Genomic DNA, 17,109 nt, shown 5'->3' with positions numbered 1-17,109 from the left:
AAATTCCATTTAAAATAACATTTAAAATAGACAACATAAAATACTTAGGAATCTATCTGCTGAGACAAACACAGGAACTATATGAACACAACTACAAAACACTCTCCACACAAACTAGATCTAAACAATTGGAAAAGCATTGATTGCTCATGGGTGGGATGAGCTAACATAATAAAAATGACAATCCTACCCAAATTAATTTACTTATTTAGTGCCATACCCATTGAACTACCAAAAACTTTTTTACTGAATTAGAAAAAAACATAACAAAGTTCATTTGGAAGAACAAAAGATCAAGGATATCCAGGGAAATCATGAAAAAAAATTCAAAGGAAGGAGGACTTACAGTCCCAGATCTCAAACTATACTATAAAGCAGTGGTCATCAGAATAATTTGGTACTGGCTAAGATACAGAAAGGAGGATCAGTGGAATAGACTTGTGGTAAATGACCTCAGCAAGACAGTCTATGATAAACCCCCAAATCCCAGTTTTTGGGACCAAAACCCTCTATTTGATAAAAACTGCTGGGAAAATTGGAAGACAGTATGGGAGAGATTAGGTTTGGATCAACATCTCACACACTACACCAAGATAAACTCACAATGGGTGAATGACCTTAATATAAAGAAGTAAACTATAAGCAAATGAGGTGAACACAGAATAGTATAGTTATCAGATCTTTGGGAAAGGAAAGACTTTAAAAACAAGCAAGCGCTAGAAAAAAAATCACAAAATATAAAATCAATAATGTTTATTACATTAAATTAAAAAGGTTTTGTACAAACAAAACGAATGCATACAAAATTAGAAGGGAAGCAACAAATTGGGAAACAAGCTTCATTACAAAAACCTCTGACAAAGGTCTAATTACTCAAATTTACAAAGAGCTAAACTAATTGTACAAAAAAATCAAGCCATTCTCCAATTGATAAATGGGCAAGGGACATGAATAGGCAATTTTCAGTTAAAGAAATCAAAACCATTAATAAGCACATGAAAAAAGTGTTCTAAATCTCTTATAATCATAGAAATGCAAATCAAAACAACTCTGAGGTATTATCTCACACCTAGCAGATTGGCTAACATGATAGCAAAGGAAAGTAATGAATGCTGGAGGGGATGTGGCAAAGTTGGGACATCAATGCATTGCTGGTAGAGTTGTGAATTGATCCAACTATTTTGGAGGGCAATTTGGAGCTATGTGCAAAGGGCGCTAAAAGACTGTCTGCCCTTTGATTCAGCCATAGCGCTGTTGGGTTTGTACCCCAAAGAGATAATAAGGAAAAAGACTTGTACAAGAATATTCATAGCTGCACTCTTTGTGGTGGCCAAAAATTGGAAAATGAGGGGATGCCTTTCCATTGGGGAATGGCTGAACAAATTGTGGTATATGTTGGTGATGAAATACTATTGTGCTAAAAGGAATAATAAAGTGGAGGAATTCCATGGGGACTGGAACAACCTCCAGGAATTGATGCAGAGTGATAGGAGCAGAACCAGAAAAACATTGTACACAGAGACTAATACACTGTGGTTCAATCAAATGTAATGGACTTCTCCTTTAGTGGCAATGCAGGGATCCTGAACAATTTGGAGGGACCTATGAGAAAGAAAACTATCCACATTCAGATGAAAAACTGTGGGAGTAGAAATACCAAAAAAACCCCAACTGTTTGAATACATGGATCGAAGGGATATGGTTGGGGACGTAGATGCTAAATGAACATCCTAGGGCAAACATCAACAACATGGAAATAGGTTCTGATCAAGGACACAAGTAATACCCAATGAAATTGTGCTTTGTCTGTGGGAAGGGTGGGTGGAAGGGAGGGAGGGAAATAATGTGATTATTGTAATCAAGGAATAATGTTCTAAATTGATTAAATAAACTAATCCAAATGGGAAAAATTTTTGTAGCATCTTCTAAGTGGGTCTGCAAAAACATATACATATTTTTAACACCACCCGGGACTTTGATAAAACTGACCATGTATTAGGGCACAAGGATTTTGCAGATAAATATAAAAAGGCACAAATAGATATATTCTTTGCAGCTCATAAAGCAAAAAAAAAAATTGTCAAATAAGTAGACCACTACTTTTTGCAACACATTTTCATGTTAGTCTTTAAATCAGTGACCATAACAAAATCTGCTTACATGAATTAGATGTGTATCAATAATAAGCAAAACAGTAGGTTTTCCTTCTAGCCCTGTTAGTGTGCTGACATGTTTTAAGTCTTCTCTGAATTCCAGGTGGCCATAATTAGTAGATGAAGATAATTTGTAGAGCTTGCAATCTCCCAAATAAGAGGCAAGGGTGGCACATGTTTCTTTTCCACATCCTTCTATTCCAATCTTTAGAGGAGAAAACAGATTATGAAACAAACATGTTTTGAGACATCTTGCAACAAATAATTTTGCTTGTTTATGGTAAGAGTAGAGACAATGTTAGCTAAGATTTTTGGTTGCTCTTCCAAGTCTGCTTTTAAAAAGTCCTCTTTTGTAACACACAAAGCACTAGTCTTGCAGCAGGAAGACCTGGATTCTAGTCTTTACTCTGCTATAAACTGTCTACACAACCCAGAGCAAGTTTCATCATCTCTCAGTGCCCTAGGCAACCCCATAAGGTTATACATTGCAGAGAAAATGTTAATGTGTCTTGGTAGAGGCGATTTCCTCACCAGGGAATTCCCTATACTTGTGAAAGAACATGGCTAGTCCCTATCCCTATCAAAGGTTCATAAAACAGTTTTCTCATGCTTACCATATTATACTTTTAAAAATAGCCAGTTGAAAAAATACTATTAGAACATTTCATTATATTTGAACACAATCTGGAAAGTCATCTTATATTTGCAAAACTCCATGTAAATCAATCTTAGTCACTCTCGTTAGGTGCTACCATTCCCATGTTTAATCCAGAGTTCAGAAATCCAAATTCTCTTCTCAGGTACCTTTTTTCTTAACTTACTTTCACTTCCCTAAAAGTCTCTTATTTTCTGAAGCTCTCAACCCCTCCCAAAACTTATAATGATGCCTTGATATGGTTTTTGGTGTTTCTACAATGTTCTATCTACTCAGTCATCCTTGATTAAGTCATTCATCTGTCCTCAGGGAGTACAGTAGTGGTATGTAAAGGTACAGATGAATACATACACACATATGCTATCAACACAAATAATTTGCATCATGGATTCATTTAATTTTTTAATATGCATATTCTTTAGTTCCTAGGAATCCTAAAAAAACAATATATTACATATATGTTTAGCCAAGATGTTCTATCATGTTCTAATCATTGCCTGTAGAGATACTTTTAACTGCTGCAAGATGGTTTTGGCTAAGGCTAATCAGTGCATATAGCTGTATCCTCTAGGGAGAAGAGTTAGTGAGTGAGACCCAGAAAGTAGTTATAATAACATGGTCACCAATAAAATTTGATATTCATTTGTCTTATTCTTGTCCATATCCCTTTTTCAGAGTTGCATTCCTTTGATTAAAATGAACCTTGGCTCTAGAGTCAGAACTCCCTCTGTAAGTCTAACCACCTGGGTAAATTCCCATGTTTTATCATTTAACATCCATGTTTTGCTTTTTATAAGAGAGATAATAATAGAGATGATAAGCAAAATAATGAAGTTACTCTTATTAAATCCACAAAGCTGTAGAAAGAAGTCTAAAACAATTCTATGCAGATAATTAGGTGACAACATATTCCCTTTGATGTGGAGGTCAGAGTTTGGCTTATTAAATACTTGAGGCAAAAACATTTCTAGCCATTTGTGTGATTTTTCAAGTGTAAATGTATATTCAGAAATAATAACATTTTAAATATGTTGTCATGTCAAATATGATGAAATATCTTTTGAATTTCCCATAAGATATTGGCAAATTAGCTTTAATTTAATTATTTAACTGATGGCTATTGTCCACATTAGGAATTCTTACTAGATACAAAGACTATATCTAGAGAATTATGTTCAATTCTAGAAATCTCATTTTGGGAAAGACATTGAGTAGAGAAGCTGGAGAGTGCCTCCAGAGGAGGAAGGAATATGAAGGAAGGTGGCCCAACTATACCAGACCTCAAACTGTATTATAAAGCAATAATCATCAAAACAGTCTGGTACTGACCAAGAAAAGAATGGTGTGCCAATAGAATAGATTAGGCGCACCATATACAGTTGTAAAAGACCATAGCAATCTAGTGTTTGAAAAATCCAATGATCCCAACTGTTGGGAGAAGAACTCACTATATGGCAAAAACTGCTGGGAAAACTGGAAAAGAGAATGGCAGAAATTAGGTATAGATCAATATCTCACACCCTATACCAAGACATTTCCTCCTCATCCTCCATAATTTGGCATGTAAAAGTTATGCTACAATCCGTGTGTGTGTTTTTAAAACTGTCTAGAGACCACAGTCTTTGAAGATTGGCTGAAAAAGCAAAGAAGATTTTGCTAGGAGAAAAGGATGATAAAGAAGAGATGGGGTGGTAGTAGTAGTAGTAGTAGTAGTAGTAGTAGTAGTAGTAGTAGTAGTAGTAGTAGTATGTATGTATGTATGTATGTATGCATATATTTTAAGGAATATCATACAGCAAAAAGACTAGATTTTTTTGCTTGTCCCCAAAAGGATGAACATAGCATTTGGGAGAAGTTGTAAAGGAAGACAGACTCTACATAAGGAAATACTTGTTAGCAATTAGAGCTGTCCAAAAGTGCAATGGATTGTTGACTCAGTGGGTAATGGATTCTCCTGCCTCAGATGTTATTAAGTAGAGGCTGGATGGCCACTTGTCATATTGTTGAAGGGACTCTTAGTTTGGACTAGATAGATGGGAATTTTATCTCTAACACTGATATTACGTGAAATATCATTTACTTATCTCCTCACGTATGTCAGTGCCTCCAGGGCAAAATAACTTTGAGTTCTTTTATTTAATTGGATGCTACTAGTGATAATATTTATAAAGGGATAAAAACACAGAATAGTTTTATGCCCTTAGACATAATTCGTTTTTTTAATGACTCTGGCTAATAAAGTTTCAATGACATGAGGCTTATTTGTTTACTTCAAAACCTTACTCTAACATTTTATCCTTTACTTGGATGATGATGTTGCCGCAGGTATGTAATCCATACTTGCTGGAGCCTCAATAATCCATTTTTAGTAAAGTTCATAATTTTAGGTGCATTACTATAATGTTCTTTAAGTCGATTACTGAGAGATTTCAAGTCAGTTACATATGTAGATGATAAAAGTGAGCTAATGTAAAGGGTCACTAGATGGTGCCAAATCCATCCTATACACACACCCTCATCCACACATAAGTTTCTGCTCGATATTATTCTGTGTTGATAATGTCTGCTGAACGTTGGAAAACTCAAAACTCCCAAAGCTTGTGCTTTTCAATGGTCGGTGCTGAGGAAACTTTCTGCATAAGAACCATTTTAAAGGATTTCTTAGATCATTCTGATCTTGAGAACTTTATTTATTGTAACGTTTCCTTTCTTACCAGGAACATGTGGCCCCCTGGCTGTCGAAGGACTCTCGCAGCTCTGCAAACATGTTCAGTGGCTTCCTTGAAGAACACCATTGAATTTGAAAGCTAGGAAAGGAATGGAAGGAATAAACGACTCTCAGTGATTCCAGGTGGGGGAATGTCTAATTCAGCCGTGGCTTGGCATAATAGCAGAGAGAAATGAAAGAAAAATACTCTGACAACTATGTTTTTAAATGACTTAAATTTTAATTAGACAGGAGAAAACTTGAATAATCAATAATCTATACAAGGCTATCTCATCCAATAGACTGCTACTGCTGCTGCTGTGATTGAGGCAAAAAGGCAAGGCAGAGAGGAAGAAGAGAAAAAAGAAGGTAGGTAGCAGCATCTGTAGCAGTCTTGCCTTCAGGATTTGATCTCTGTGATAGCTGACCCTTCCTCTACTTCCTCTCCCTTACTGAATGATATGCAGAAGGAGAAAAAAATCCTAAACAAGCTTGTAGCTGCTGCTCTTCTTCTCGTCTTTCCTTATGAGATGCCCCAACATTGCTCCTCAGGGTAGTAGTCATATATAGAGCCTTTATTGTTCAAGGATGTTGAATTACATGGCTTTTGAGGAAACTTTCAGGCCTGTGATCCTTTCCTTATTCTCTTTTTTTTAATTCTGTGTAATTTTCTTCTTAAACTACTTTACCAACTCAATTCTACCAATTCTTTTTTTTTTGAAGCTAACACTTGCCAAAACTTAACTATCTCCTCTTTAACCTTATATCTTATCTGCAGGGGCAAAATAATACAAACCTTTATGACTATAAGAGCTCATTTTGAAACTTGAGGGGTGGATTTGTCTCTCCTGTCCCATATGTTTGAAAATATCCTTACAATTTTAAGGCAGTAGCTACTGGCAATAGATTAGAGAATATCTCTTATTACCTCAAAACCAGATGAGCCCAGTGATAGCTGGAATTCAGAAAGTACATCTGCAATTTTTCTTTGGTTACTGCAGTTCTGATAAATCCTTCTTTTGTGAATTTTGTTTATATCCAAAAAATCCACATACAAAGGTAAGTCACGCATTATTTTGTCTGTGGGCCATATAATCTATGGAAAGAAGTTTCATTTAAATAAATGAAATACAATAAAATATAATTTTACATATTGAGACTAAATGAAATCCCTTATCTGAGATAATAATATCACAAAATATTTTGTGCTTTCAATTGCTTTTAGAGATGTCACAGGTATTCCTCTTGGCTCAATCCTATAATCTGGGTGGAACATGGGAAAATCTAAGTGGTTGATGGCTGATAATGACCTTTCTACTTGTAGGAAGATGTGGCATGAAGGTACCAAAAGGAAGTTATGCTAAAAGAAACCAAAATTCTAAGGTGTTTTTCAATCTCAGGTTCCATGGTGTCCTCCAATATCATTTATATTCCTTTGTGTACATTATGATCAGTGTAGAAGCCTGCATAGATTCCCCAACTTTGGGGTGGTTTAGCTACTCCAACAAACTCCATTCCACTGTCTTTTATGGATCATACAGCTGTCTTCTCTCTGCTCATGTAAGTCCTGACTCTGGTATCAGGTAGAGCTATGGAGGACTGGTTAGCCTACTCTTATCGTCTCATATTTGTCTCCTGCTCTGGTGAAATTCTCAGGCCAGCTTGTGGTGTTCTCAGTTCTCCACACCAACATAGGGGAGCTTGGGAACTCCTAAATCAGTTATTGACATTTTTACCAGTCTCTTTAATTAAGTAACAATTGAAGGGAGGAACAACCCTCAAACTTCAGCATTGTATTTAGGATCATATCTATTAGGGTTTCATAAATATTTTTATTTATTTTAGGGAGAGTTCTCAGGCCAGCAGGAAATCATAATTCCAAGAATTCTGGTAAAAAAGCATGATTTGGTAACTTTGTTTTTACATTTTTTTTGATATTGACAAATATTTATTACATGCATAAAAAAAAGCTTTTAGACAAGGTAAGGTATACTTAAGGATCCTCAACTCACTCAAGGAACTTTTTTCTATGAATGAAGGAAGGGGAGGGCAGCAAATTTCTCAAGAGAAAGGAATAAAGGTGAGAATGCTGGTGGTCTTCAGTGGATGAGAGTAGCTGGAGTGACTGAGTTAGTGTCAAAATGTAGGGAGATGAAAGTCAAGGTAAACAAGTTGAACTTTATCCTTCAAGGTAATGGGGAAACCTCAAAACCTATTGAAGTAGGATTGACAGTAGCAATAAAGAAAGATCATGGGGAAGAGTAAGAATCAGGCTTCTATTTCTTAAAAGAGGTGGGTTGGAAGGGACAGAAAAGAACTAGAACCAGTGAGCCAAGTTTTGGAGATCAGACAAGTTATTGTAATGAAAATTTCCAAATTTCTATTATAACAAAATATGATGGTTTGGAAGGCAGGTTGTCAGTCATAAAACATCATCAATAGACAATGTGAATTACAACTTGTTGGGGACTGTTTATTACTAATAAACATAAAAAGCCCTTCCAAACCTAAAACAAAATATGTAAACACAAAAAAGTGGACTTTATATGAAACCAGGAATGCTAGCATCATACCATTTTCTTTAAGTATAAAATTCTTTACTTTCATTTCAAAATATTTGTCATGCTATTTGAACTTCTCTTCCTTTGTGTGAATTTACAATATTGCAATAGCCATTAAGACATCATTATTGCTAAACCCAACCTCATTTCTCCTCCAAAAACAGTGTTGAGAGGATTTCTAACACCAACAAAATTAATCCCCATATTGGGATTAATCACCGTAGTCAAAATATAGGTTTCTTTATGCATTCGAGTCCATCTCTTCTGTCTCAAAACTTGGTTGTCCAGTTTTTTCATTACTTTCAGCATTATTTCTCTTTACATTGTTGATTTTAATTCTTGATTCTGCTCATTTAACTCAGCATCAGTTCACACTACCAGGATTCTTTCTACATTTCTCTGGATTCCTTTGTTTCTATTCCAAACTTCACACTCAGTTCTGGTCTTTCCATCAAGAATGCCTGAAAATCTTCTACTGAATCAAATGTCCATTTTCCCATACAGGATTATGCCGAGTTTTGAAGGATAAATTATTCTAGGTTGTAAACCCAGGTCTTTTGCTTCTCTAAATATTGTATTCCAAGATCTCCTCTCATTTACGGTTGAAGCTGCAAAGTCTTGTGTAATCCTAATTGTAACTCCTTGGTATTTGAACTGTTTCATTCTTGATTCTTGCAATATTTTCTCCTTGATATGGGAATTCTGAATCTTAACTATGACATTCCTGGGAGTTTTCATTTGAAGATTTCTTATAGGAGGTGATCTATGGATTCTTTCAATTTTTACTCTCCCTTCTGGTCCTAATAAATCTGGGCAGTTTTCAGTTATGATTTCTTGAAAAATAGTATCTAAGCTTTTTACTAGATCAGTGTTTTCAGGGAGCCCAATAATTTTAATATTATCTCTTCTTGACCAGTTTTCTAAATCAGTTGTTTTTGATACCAGATATCTTACATTTTCTTCTTCCAGTTTTTCAATCTTTTGATTTTGTTCCAATATTTCTTGCTGTCTTGAGGAGTCATTGATTTCTGTTTGATCTATTCTTGCTTCCAAGAACTCTACTTTTTGGGCAAGGCTTTCCACATTCTCTTCTAAGCTATTTAATTTACTTCCAATTTTTTCCTCTAGGACTCGTATTTCACTTTTTATCTCTTCTTTCATTTGTTCTAAGAATTGATGAAATTCTTGTGGAAAATTTATTTTTTCCTTAAAGTCTCTAGTTATAGTTGTTATAGAGTTGCTCATTCCTTCATCTTGAGGATCTCTGGTTTTGGTTCTGGATGTTATTTTCATCTTTAATTTATTCGTCTCTCCAGGTTTTGTTCCTGAAATGGGATTTTCTCCTGGAACTGAGTTATGACACAGATAGACCTTCTGGGTATGTTGTCTGCTTATGTTGGGTCTTATCTTGGAGCCCATGTGTTCTGGCACTGACCTCCACATCCTAAGATTAGGCCTCTTTGGATTTTTAAAAGTTCAGAACTGAATCTAAAGGATCTACTGTCAGGAACCTCAGAGTTCTTGGGACTGGACTATACTGTTTTGATAGCTATGGACAGCTACTTTTCTCAGTAGAGTAAATAGTTTGAAATTCCACAACAGTTTGAATCCTAGATGATAACTTTTTGGAAATGTTCAAGAAAGAATTCTTGTCCAGAAATGAGATGACCTCTTCCAACTATGATTCAAAATTCGCTTCACTCAATAATCAGTCTATTAATTTCTGCAAGATTCTGTTTTTACATTGTTAAGAGTTATCCAGTTGGTGGCCAAAAATTGGAAAACGAGGGGATGCCCATCAATTGGGGAATGGCTGAACAAATAGTGGTATATATTGGTGATGGAATATTATTGTGCAAAAAGGAATAATAAAGTGGAGGAGTTCCATGGAGACTGGAACGACCTCCAGGAAGTAATGCAGAGCGAGAGGAGCAGAACCAGGAGAACATTGTACACAGAGACAAACACACTGTGGTATAATCGAACGTAATGGACTTCTCCATTAGTGGCAGTGTAATGCTCCTGCACAATCTGCAGGGATCAAGGAGAAAAAAACACTATTCATAAGCAGAGGACAAACTGAGGGAGTAGAAACACCGAGGAAAAGCAACTGCCTGACTACAATGGCTGAGGGGACATGACAGAGGAAAGACTCTGAGCGAACACTCTGATGCAAATCCTAACAACATGGCAATGGGTTCGAGTCAAGAACACATATGATACCAGTGGAATCACATGTCGGCCACGGGGGGTGGGAGGGAGGAAAAGAAAATGATCTTTGTCTTTAATGAAAAATGCATGGAAATGATCAAATAAAATACTATAAAATTAAAAAGAAAAGGCAAAAAAAAAAGTTATCCAGGCAGTTATTTCTGGCTTAGCATCTATTTGCAAAAGGTTAGAGAGAGAGAGAGGTTATTTTTTTCTGAGGAAACATGATATAGGACAGAGCACATAATCTTAAGGACTTTAATGTGACTTTAACTGCATATTTCTATATAAAGGGTCTTAATGCCTCATTGTTATATTCTCAAAGCAAATAGTTTTTGTAGCCTTAAATTCTTAGTATCTCCTTTGCCCCAAATGAGAACTAATTCTATTATATTCAGTGATAAAAATCACAGAATTTTAGAGCTTGATAGAACTTTAATCTTTGGTCATCTAATCCAGGTCTCCCATTTTATAGAAAGGAAACTATGAATTCCAGAAGATGAATGTGATTTATTCAAAGTTGACAACACCAATCAGATTTCAAATTTTCAGTCCAGGAACCTTTTTCTACACATCTATTTGGATGTCTCAATATGGCTACAACTTCAGCATGTCTCATACTCATTCATTGTGATGACTAGAACTCAAATGATTCTAGTAATTCTTGTAATAATAATTAACTAAGGGTAGGTGTAAACATCTGGATCATATTCTCACTTATTCAGTATGTCTTCATATGAGTGTGGATAAAGATTAGGCAAGTCTTAGGATGGTCTCTCATTAGTAGTTCAGCAGGAATGAATGTAATGTCATTTTGAGGAATGAGAAAACCTGGCAAATAGAGTTGGCCTGCTTCTTCCAGTGATCTTCTTGAAGGCATTTTTAACATCTGCACCATTCTTTCAGTCTGAACATTTGTAAGTGATGAGGTATAATGGAATATTTTGAAATACAATACTTTGTATATTCCTTTTCTGCAAATGAAGTAATATAGACTCACTGAAAAAGTAATAACTTGAGTAACTTGAGTGTGTATATAACGGAGGTGCAAAGCCGAGATAGCTGCAGTTTCAACATGGAACTGGGAATATTTCAAGACTTTTAAATGTAATTCTTCTAGAATGAGGAATCTGTTCTCCAAAACCAGTTTTGAAACTTAGTATGGATTCTTGACTAAAGTGTCTTTATCAATTTTTACACACACCCAAAAATAGTTTAGAACAAGGCTTGTAGCCCCCCACTTCTGCTTTGCAACACTTCAAAATACATGCTGATGACTTTTTAATAAGTCAACCTAGACCTTCTAGGTCACGCATCTCTTCAACTCTCATAACATCTTTACTCCCATAAAGATGATCATATTTTAGATCATCATCCTTAATTGTGCGATTTCCATTTCTTGAACTTGGAAATACTCCAATTCTGATGTGTGTGGAGTGTGTGTAATTTCACATCTACTTTTGCTTTATTTCTAAGCTGAGTTCTTTCCACCATGTTAAACTGTGTTAAAAAATGTTAATAAATTAACTCAGGTTTATAATTACAGAGACATTCTTGACTGATTATTTTCTCTTAATCTTCACAACCAGTTAGCTGCCAAATTTATCAGTTCTCTCTCTTCTCTAATTCTTGCATCTGTCTTGTGGAGAAAAAGAGAGGAACCTTCTATCTCCGTTTCTCTTACCATGAACAATTATGTTTTAGAATTAGACTTCATTTCAATGTAAAGTGAACTAGTTATGCCTATACTGCTTTGCACCCAGGTTTTCCTTCCCTTCTCACTTCTTTTGCCATGTCTTTCAATATCAAGTTATTATCCTTGCTGGAATCTTTCTCAGCATTGTGAAGACTAAGGCTCTAAAATGTTGCAAACTCAAATTAGTGGAGGGGCAAGTAGGTGGCTCAGTAAATTGGTAGGCAGGCCTAGAGAAGGAGGGTCTGGTTCAAATTTGACTCACTTCTTAGCTGTGTGACCACAGGCAAGTCACTTAACCTCAACTGCCTCCCACTTTTCTGTCTTGTATCAATTCCAAGATGGAAGATAAGGGCTTAAAAAATTCATATCATGGATCAGCCATTTCAGACTCAGTTTCTTCATCTGTAAAATGATGGGGTTGCACTTGATGGTCTCTAGGGTCTCTTTCAGGTCTAAATCTATGATGTTGTGATTTGTGAGCTCTGCCTTTTAACACCATAACTTTGTACTTAACAATCTGAGAAACAGCCTTTTGCTTTTGTAGCAATGACTAGAGCAACCATTTCAATTCCCAATCTCACTTGACAAATCAATTCTCTGGAGGATGATTATGATGCTCTCTTGGGTTGATAGAGCCAGCCCCAAAGGGTTGGAGGGTGACCTTTTGATACTGTAGCTCATGAACCTCCACCCATTTGCTTCTTTCCATGTTTATTAGTTGATATCAACTCATCAGCCAGATTTAATTACCTTTTAGAAAAGGAAATCTGCTAAGGTGCCATAATAATAGTTAGTACATAAACATTCTCCTTCCCCCTCTGAAGTCCATGACATACTCTCCCACAAGAACATACAGACCCCAGGAGAAAGTATGTTAAAGCTAAATTTCTTGTAGTCTTGAAGTAGATTTTTCTACTTCAAGCTTATCCTTGGCTTTCCAGGTAGACACACTGCTACATTCACTGTTATTTTGAGGAAGCTGGTAAGATGCAGATGAAAAAAGTCTAATTTCTCTGGACCTTCTAGTCCTCCTCTGGTTCAATTCTTCTTTGGCCTTCATACCAAGGAAAAGACAAAAACCAAAATCTTCTCAGCCACTGGTGAAGAAAGCTCTTCTTTATTTTGACCATCTCACTGAGGGAACCAAAAAGTTTAGACCCTGTTAGGGGGAAAAAAAACCTCTTCTTCCTTTTTCCTTTATAGGAAAAAAATTATTTTCCTCTTTCTTGGCAGCGATCAGGAGGCTATGACCCATGGCCCATACATGTAGGCCTAGCATCTGTCTCTTCCTGTTGGGAGATAATAGCTTCATTTAAATTTTCAAAGTATGACTGATGGTGTTGGTGGGAATGGTGTTTTCTACAAGTACCTTAATCTCAGATGAAGTAGAGAACTTAATCTGAAATCTAGCTGAGCCCAGAGACTCTTGCTTCTTTGTGACATCTTCAGGGTCACTTCAATGATTTTCATAAGTGATAATTATACTTAATTTAAAAGTAATTAACAAAATTATACTTAATGTAACAAATTTCAGGAATCTTTATGAAAAACATTCTTTAACCCCAAATTCTTAATGAAAGAATAAAAAATTTAAAAAATGGATACATTTACCTCAAAATAAAGTTCTAGCTCACTTGAAAGAAGCTTGAAAAAAAAATTTCTTTCCTCAGAATCAATTAAGCGATCATGAAATACTCGGGTTGCTTCATGTACAAAGAACAGGGCAACAGTTTCTTTAGATACAACAACAGCCTTGTTAGCTTGTAATAATCCATGAAGGAGCTGTGAGGAATTTAAAAATGTAATTTTGAAATGTCACTGAAGTATTTAAAATATATTTTCAAGGAGCAAATAAATGTTTGCATTCTACAAGCAAGAAAATATTTATTTGTAAAATTACTTATTTCTACAAGCTATGATATACATTTCCAGTGAAATAGATGGGATAAGGGGAGGAGGAAATCAAGTATAGCAACCAAAGGGAGAAATATGGTTCAAGGTTAAATTTCTTTGCTTTAGGAAAATTATTTTGGCATCTCTGCAAAGTACATATTGACTAGGAGAGGGAGCGGAGTTAGAGAGACAGAATAGGAAACTATTAAAATAGTCTTAGGCAGTTAAGTGGTGCAGTGAACAGAGTACAGGGCCTGGCGTCAGGAAGACCTGAGTTCAAATCTAATCTCAGCTACATATTAGCTGTGTGACCCTGGGTAAGTCACTTAACTATGTTTCAATTTCCTTATCTGTAGAATGAGCTGGCAAAGGAAATGGCAAACCACTCCAGTATCTTTACCAAGAAAATCCCAAATGGAGTGAGGAGAGTTGTACACAATTGAAAAACAACTGAAAAACAGTCTTGGCAAGAGATGAAGGCCAGAACTTAGGTGGTAGAATTACAAATGAAAAAGAGGATGGAAGATAACCAGAGTAGAAACAAAAAAAAAAGAATAAATGCTAAGAGAGCACCTAGCTTGCTTTTAAAGAGTTTAAGTTGTCAAGACATTATAACCTACATTTCAGAGTACTGAAAGAACCAGAAGATGTGACTTCTAAATTTCTATTAGTGATCTCTCTGTGGAGAATTTAATAAATGCTAAATGACTGGGGAAGGAAAAAAGCTTTGATTTTCAAAAAAGGAAAGAGGATGGAATTCTTTATAGGTTAATGAGTATAATTTTAATTTATGGAAAAATTCTGGGATGCATTACAATAGGGCTTATGTATATTTAGAAAGAGATGTACTGATAACTAAAAATAAATTAATGAAAAGTAGGCTGTTTTGGACTAATCAAATATTCTTTTTTTGATAGTGATATTAAGCTGGTATATCTTTGGAAGACTACAGATGTAGTATGACTGGATTTTGGCATGTCTGATGCTATCCCTACCAATAGGATGGATAGATGTAGACTAGATCACAGTGTGGTAGGGGTAGTTTCAGGATTGACTAAATGATTAGACCCCTAAAATGGTCATGAATGACTGTTAACATGGATAGAAGCCAATAGTGATGTGTCTTAGGGCTCTGTGGCTGGCCTTGTGCTGTTAAACATTTTTAGTAGCTACTTGGATGAAGGCATAATATATGGCATGCTTAGGAGATTAATTGATGATCCAAAGCTATCAAGAGATTAGATATCTCCCTATTGAATGACAGAATAAGAATGAAAATATCTCCCACAGACAAGAACTGTAGATTAAATCTGAGTAATTCTGGGTTTAGTAGGGATAAATGTAAAGTCCTATCCTGGGGATAAAAATCAATTAAATAAGTACAGATTCGAGAGTCTACAGAGATGAGAATTCCATTGTACTCTCCTGTATCATGTGCATTTCTGGGCACTAAATTTTAGGAAGACTGCTAAGATACTGAAATGTCTTCAATGGAATATGATTAGGATAATAAGGGGATTGGAGTACATGCCATACTAGGATCAGGTGAAGAAATTGGAGATTTCTGGAGAGGAAACTTAGCTGGGACTTGGTAGCTGTCTTCAAATATTTGTATTAGTCACATTAATATTTTTGCATGTTTCCCTCCTCTTCCCCATACCACATCACAGAAATAGGAACAATGAGTAGATGTTACAGGGAGGCAGATTTTGGTTTTGCATAAGGGAAAACTTTCTAAATATTAAAGACATCCCAAAGTAGAGTGAGTTGGCTTGGAAATAAGCAGATTCTTCATTGCTAACAATGAGTAGGAGTTAGATGACTTTTTTCAGGAGCTAGTGAGAGAAATTGTAGGAAAATTGTAGTAGAGATTAGGATAACAAGTGGTTAATTGTGAGAACTGAGTAAACCACACTGACTCCCATCTTGTTATTTAATTCTGGAGTAAGCTCAGTTCCCTTTCTTTTTTTTTTTTTAAACCTTTACCTTTCGTCTTGGAGTCAATACTGTGTATTAGCTCCAAGGCAGAAGAATGGTGAAAGCTAGGCAATAGGGGTCTAGTGACTTGCCCAGGGTCACACAGCTGGGAAGTGTCTGAGGCCAGATTTGAACCTAGGACCTCCCATCTCTAGACCTGGCTCTCAATCCACTGAGCTACCCAGCTTCTCCCCTCAGTTCCCTTTCTATTCAATTATGGACTTAGTCCAAATTTTGTTCCATGAGAAAAGCTTATTCAGTTGTGGGAATTGAGAGAAAATATTATTGTATTGTTTGATCCTAGCCTTGCATGGTTAGAAAAATGTACCACTTGTATTTTCTATTTAGACACCCTTAACCAAGAACCTTTGATGGTCTCCCAGGCTCTACCAGAATGAAAAGTCTTCAGATATAGACCTAGTTGTGTACTTCGTTCTCACTGTCCAAGGATTATTCTAGTTATGTTCAGAGAGAGGCTTATCACCGGATTGACTAACAAGAGATGGATCATTCAGTTATAGCAAGTCTGAAAGCCCATCTACTCAGAAGTGTCAAGGGAGCAAATACTGAAAGCTGGAAGGACCATAGTGATCATCTAATTCAATCTCATCATTTTATAGAAGATGAAACTGAGAATTAGAGAAAAGTGGTTAAATGATTTGCCTGAGAGCACCTAGATAGAAAGATCATGATCTATGTTAGTGAAAGGGCAATCCATAGCAAGGCAATGGATCCCAAAAGTTCTGCTTGATTGTTCTTGTAGTCTTGAGCAAGATAGTGTTAAAACCAAAACCAAAACCAAAAAACCTCCTATATATTCTATCCTAGAATCAATTCTGTGTATTGGTTCCAAGGCAGAGGAGCAGTAAAGGATAGGCAATGGGGGTTCAGTGACTTTCCCAGTGTCACACACATAGGAAGTATCTGAGGTCAGACTCAAACCCAGAATCTCCCATCTCTAGGCCTGCTTTCTATCTGCCAAATCATCTAGCTGCCCCCAAATTGAGAGTATTTTGAAGAAGTGATTTTGTACATCATTGCCTTAAGTGAAATGTAAGACTTGCAAGTTCAAACCTACTTTTACAAAGCAAATTCACATGGCAATAGTGTAGATAAAAACACACATAAGAAATTTGCTAATTTCTTCTTTGCTTCAGAGATGAGTTTTTTCTCTCCGTTGACTTCCAAGCGCCTGAGGGCTTCCAAATGGAAAGATCATGATCTATGTTAGTGAAAGGGTAATCCATAGCAAGGCG

The 17,109-nt window shown here is 36.0% G+C and overlaps 1 protein-coding gene across 3 annotated transcripts in view; it reads right to left on the bottom strand.

The window, feature by feature from the left end:
* Positions 1–17,109, bottom strand: part of DNAH14 (dynein axonemal heavy chain 14) — a 433,094-nt gene that overhangs the window by 142,712 nt on the left and 273,273 nt on the right. For all 3 annotated transcript variants that reach the window (XR_008916229.1, XM_056815999.1, XM_056816000.1), the window contains exons 53-56: positions 13,595–13,765; positions 6,444–6,611; positions 5,523–5,615; positions 2,161–2,358 (exon numbers count right to left, since the gene is read on the bottom strand). Coding sequence is in view for 2 of the 3 variants with exons in the window: in XM_056815999.1 (XP_056671977.1) it covers positions 2,161–2,358; positions 5,523–5,615; positions 6,444–6,611; positions 13,595–13,765 (630 nt within the window). In the remaining variant the exon portion in view is untranslated. The remainder of the gene's footprint in view (positions 1–2,160; positions 2,359–5,522; positions 5,616–6,443; positions 6,612–13,594; positions 13,766–17,109) is intronic.

This window comes from Monodelphis domestica, chromosome 2 (genome assembly GCF_027887165.1).
Source record: "Monodelphis domestica isolate mMonDom1 chromosome 2, mMonDom1.pri, whole genome shotgun sequence".
Lineage (NCBI taxonomy): Eukaryota > Metazoa > Chordata > Mammalia > Didelphimorphia > Didelphidae > Monodelphis > Monodelphis domestica.
The sequence above is the reverse complement of the archived record's forward strand: the minus strand, read 5'-3'. Positions and strand labels throughout refer to the sequence as shown.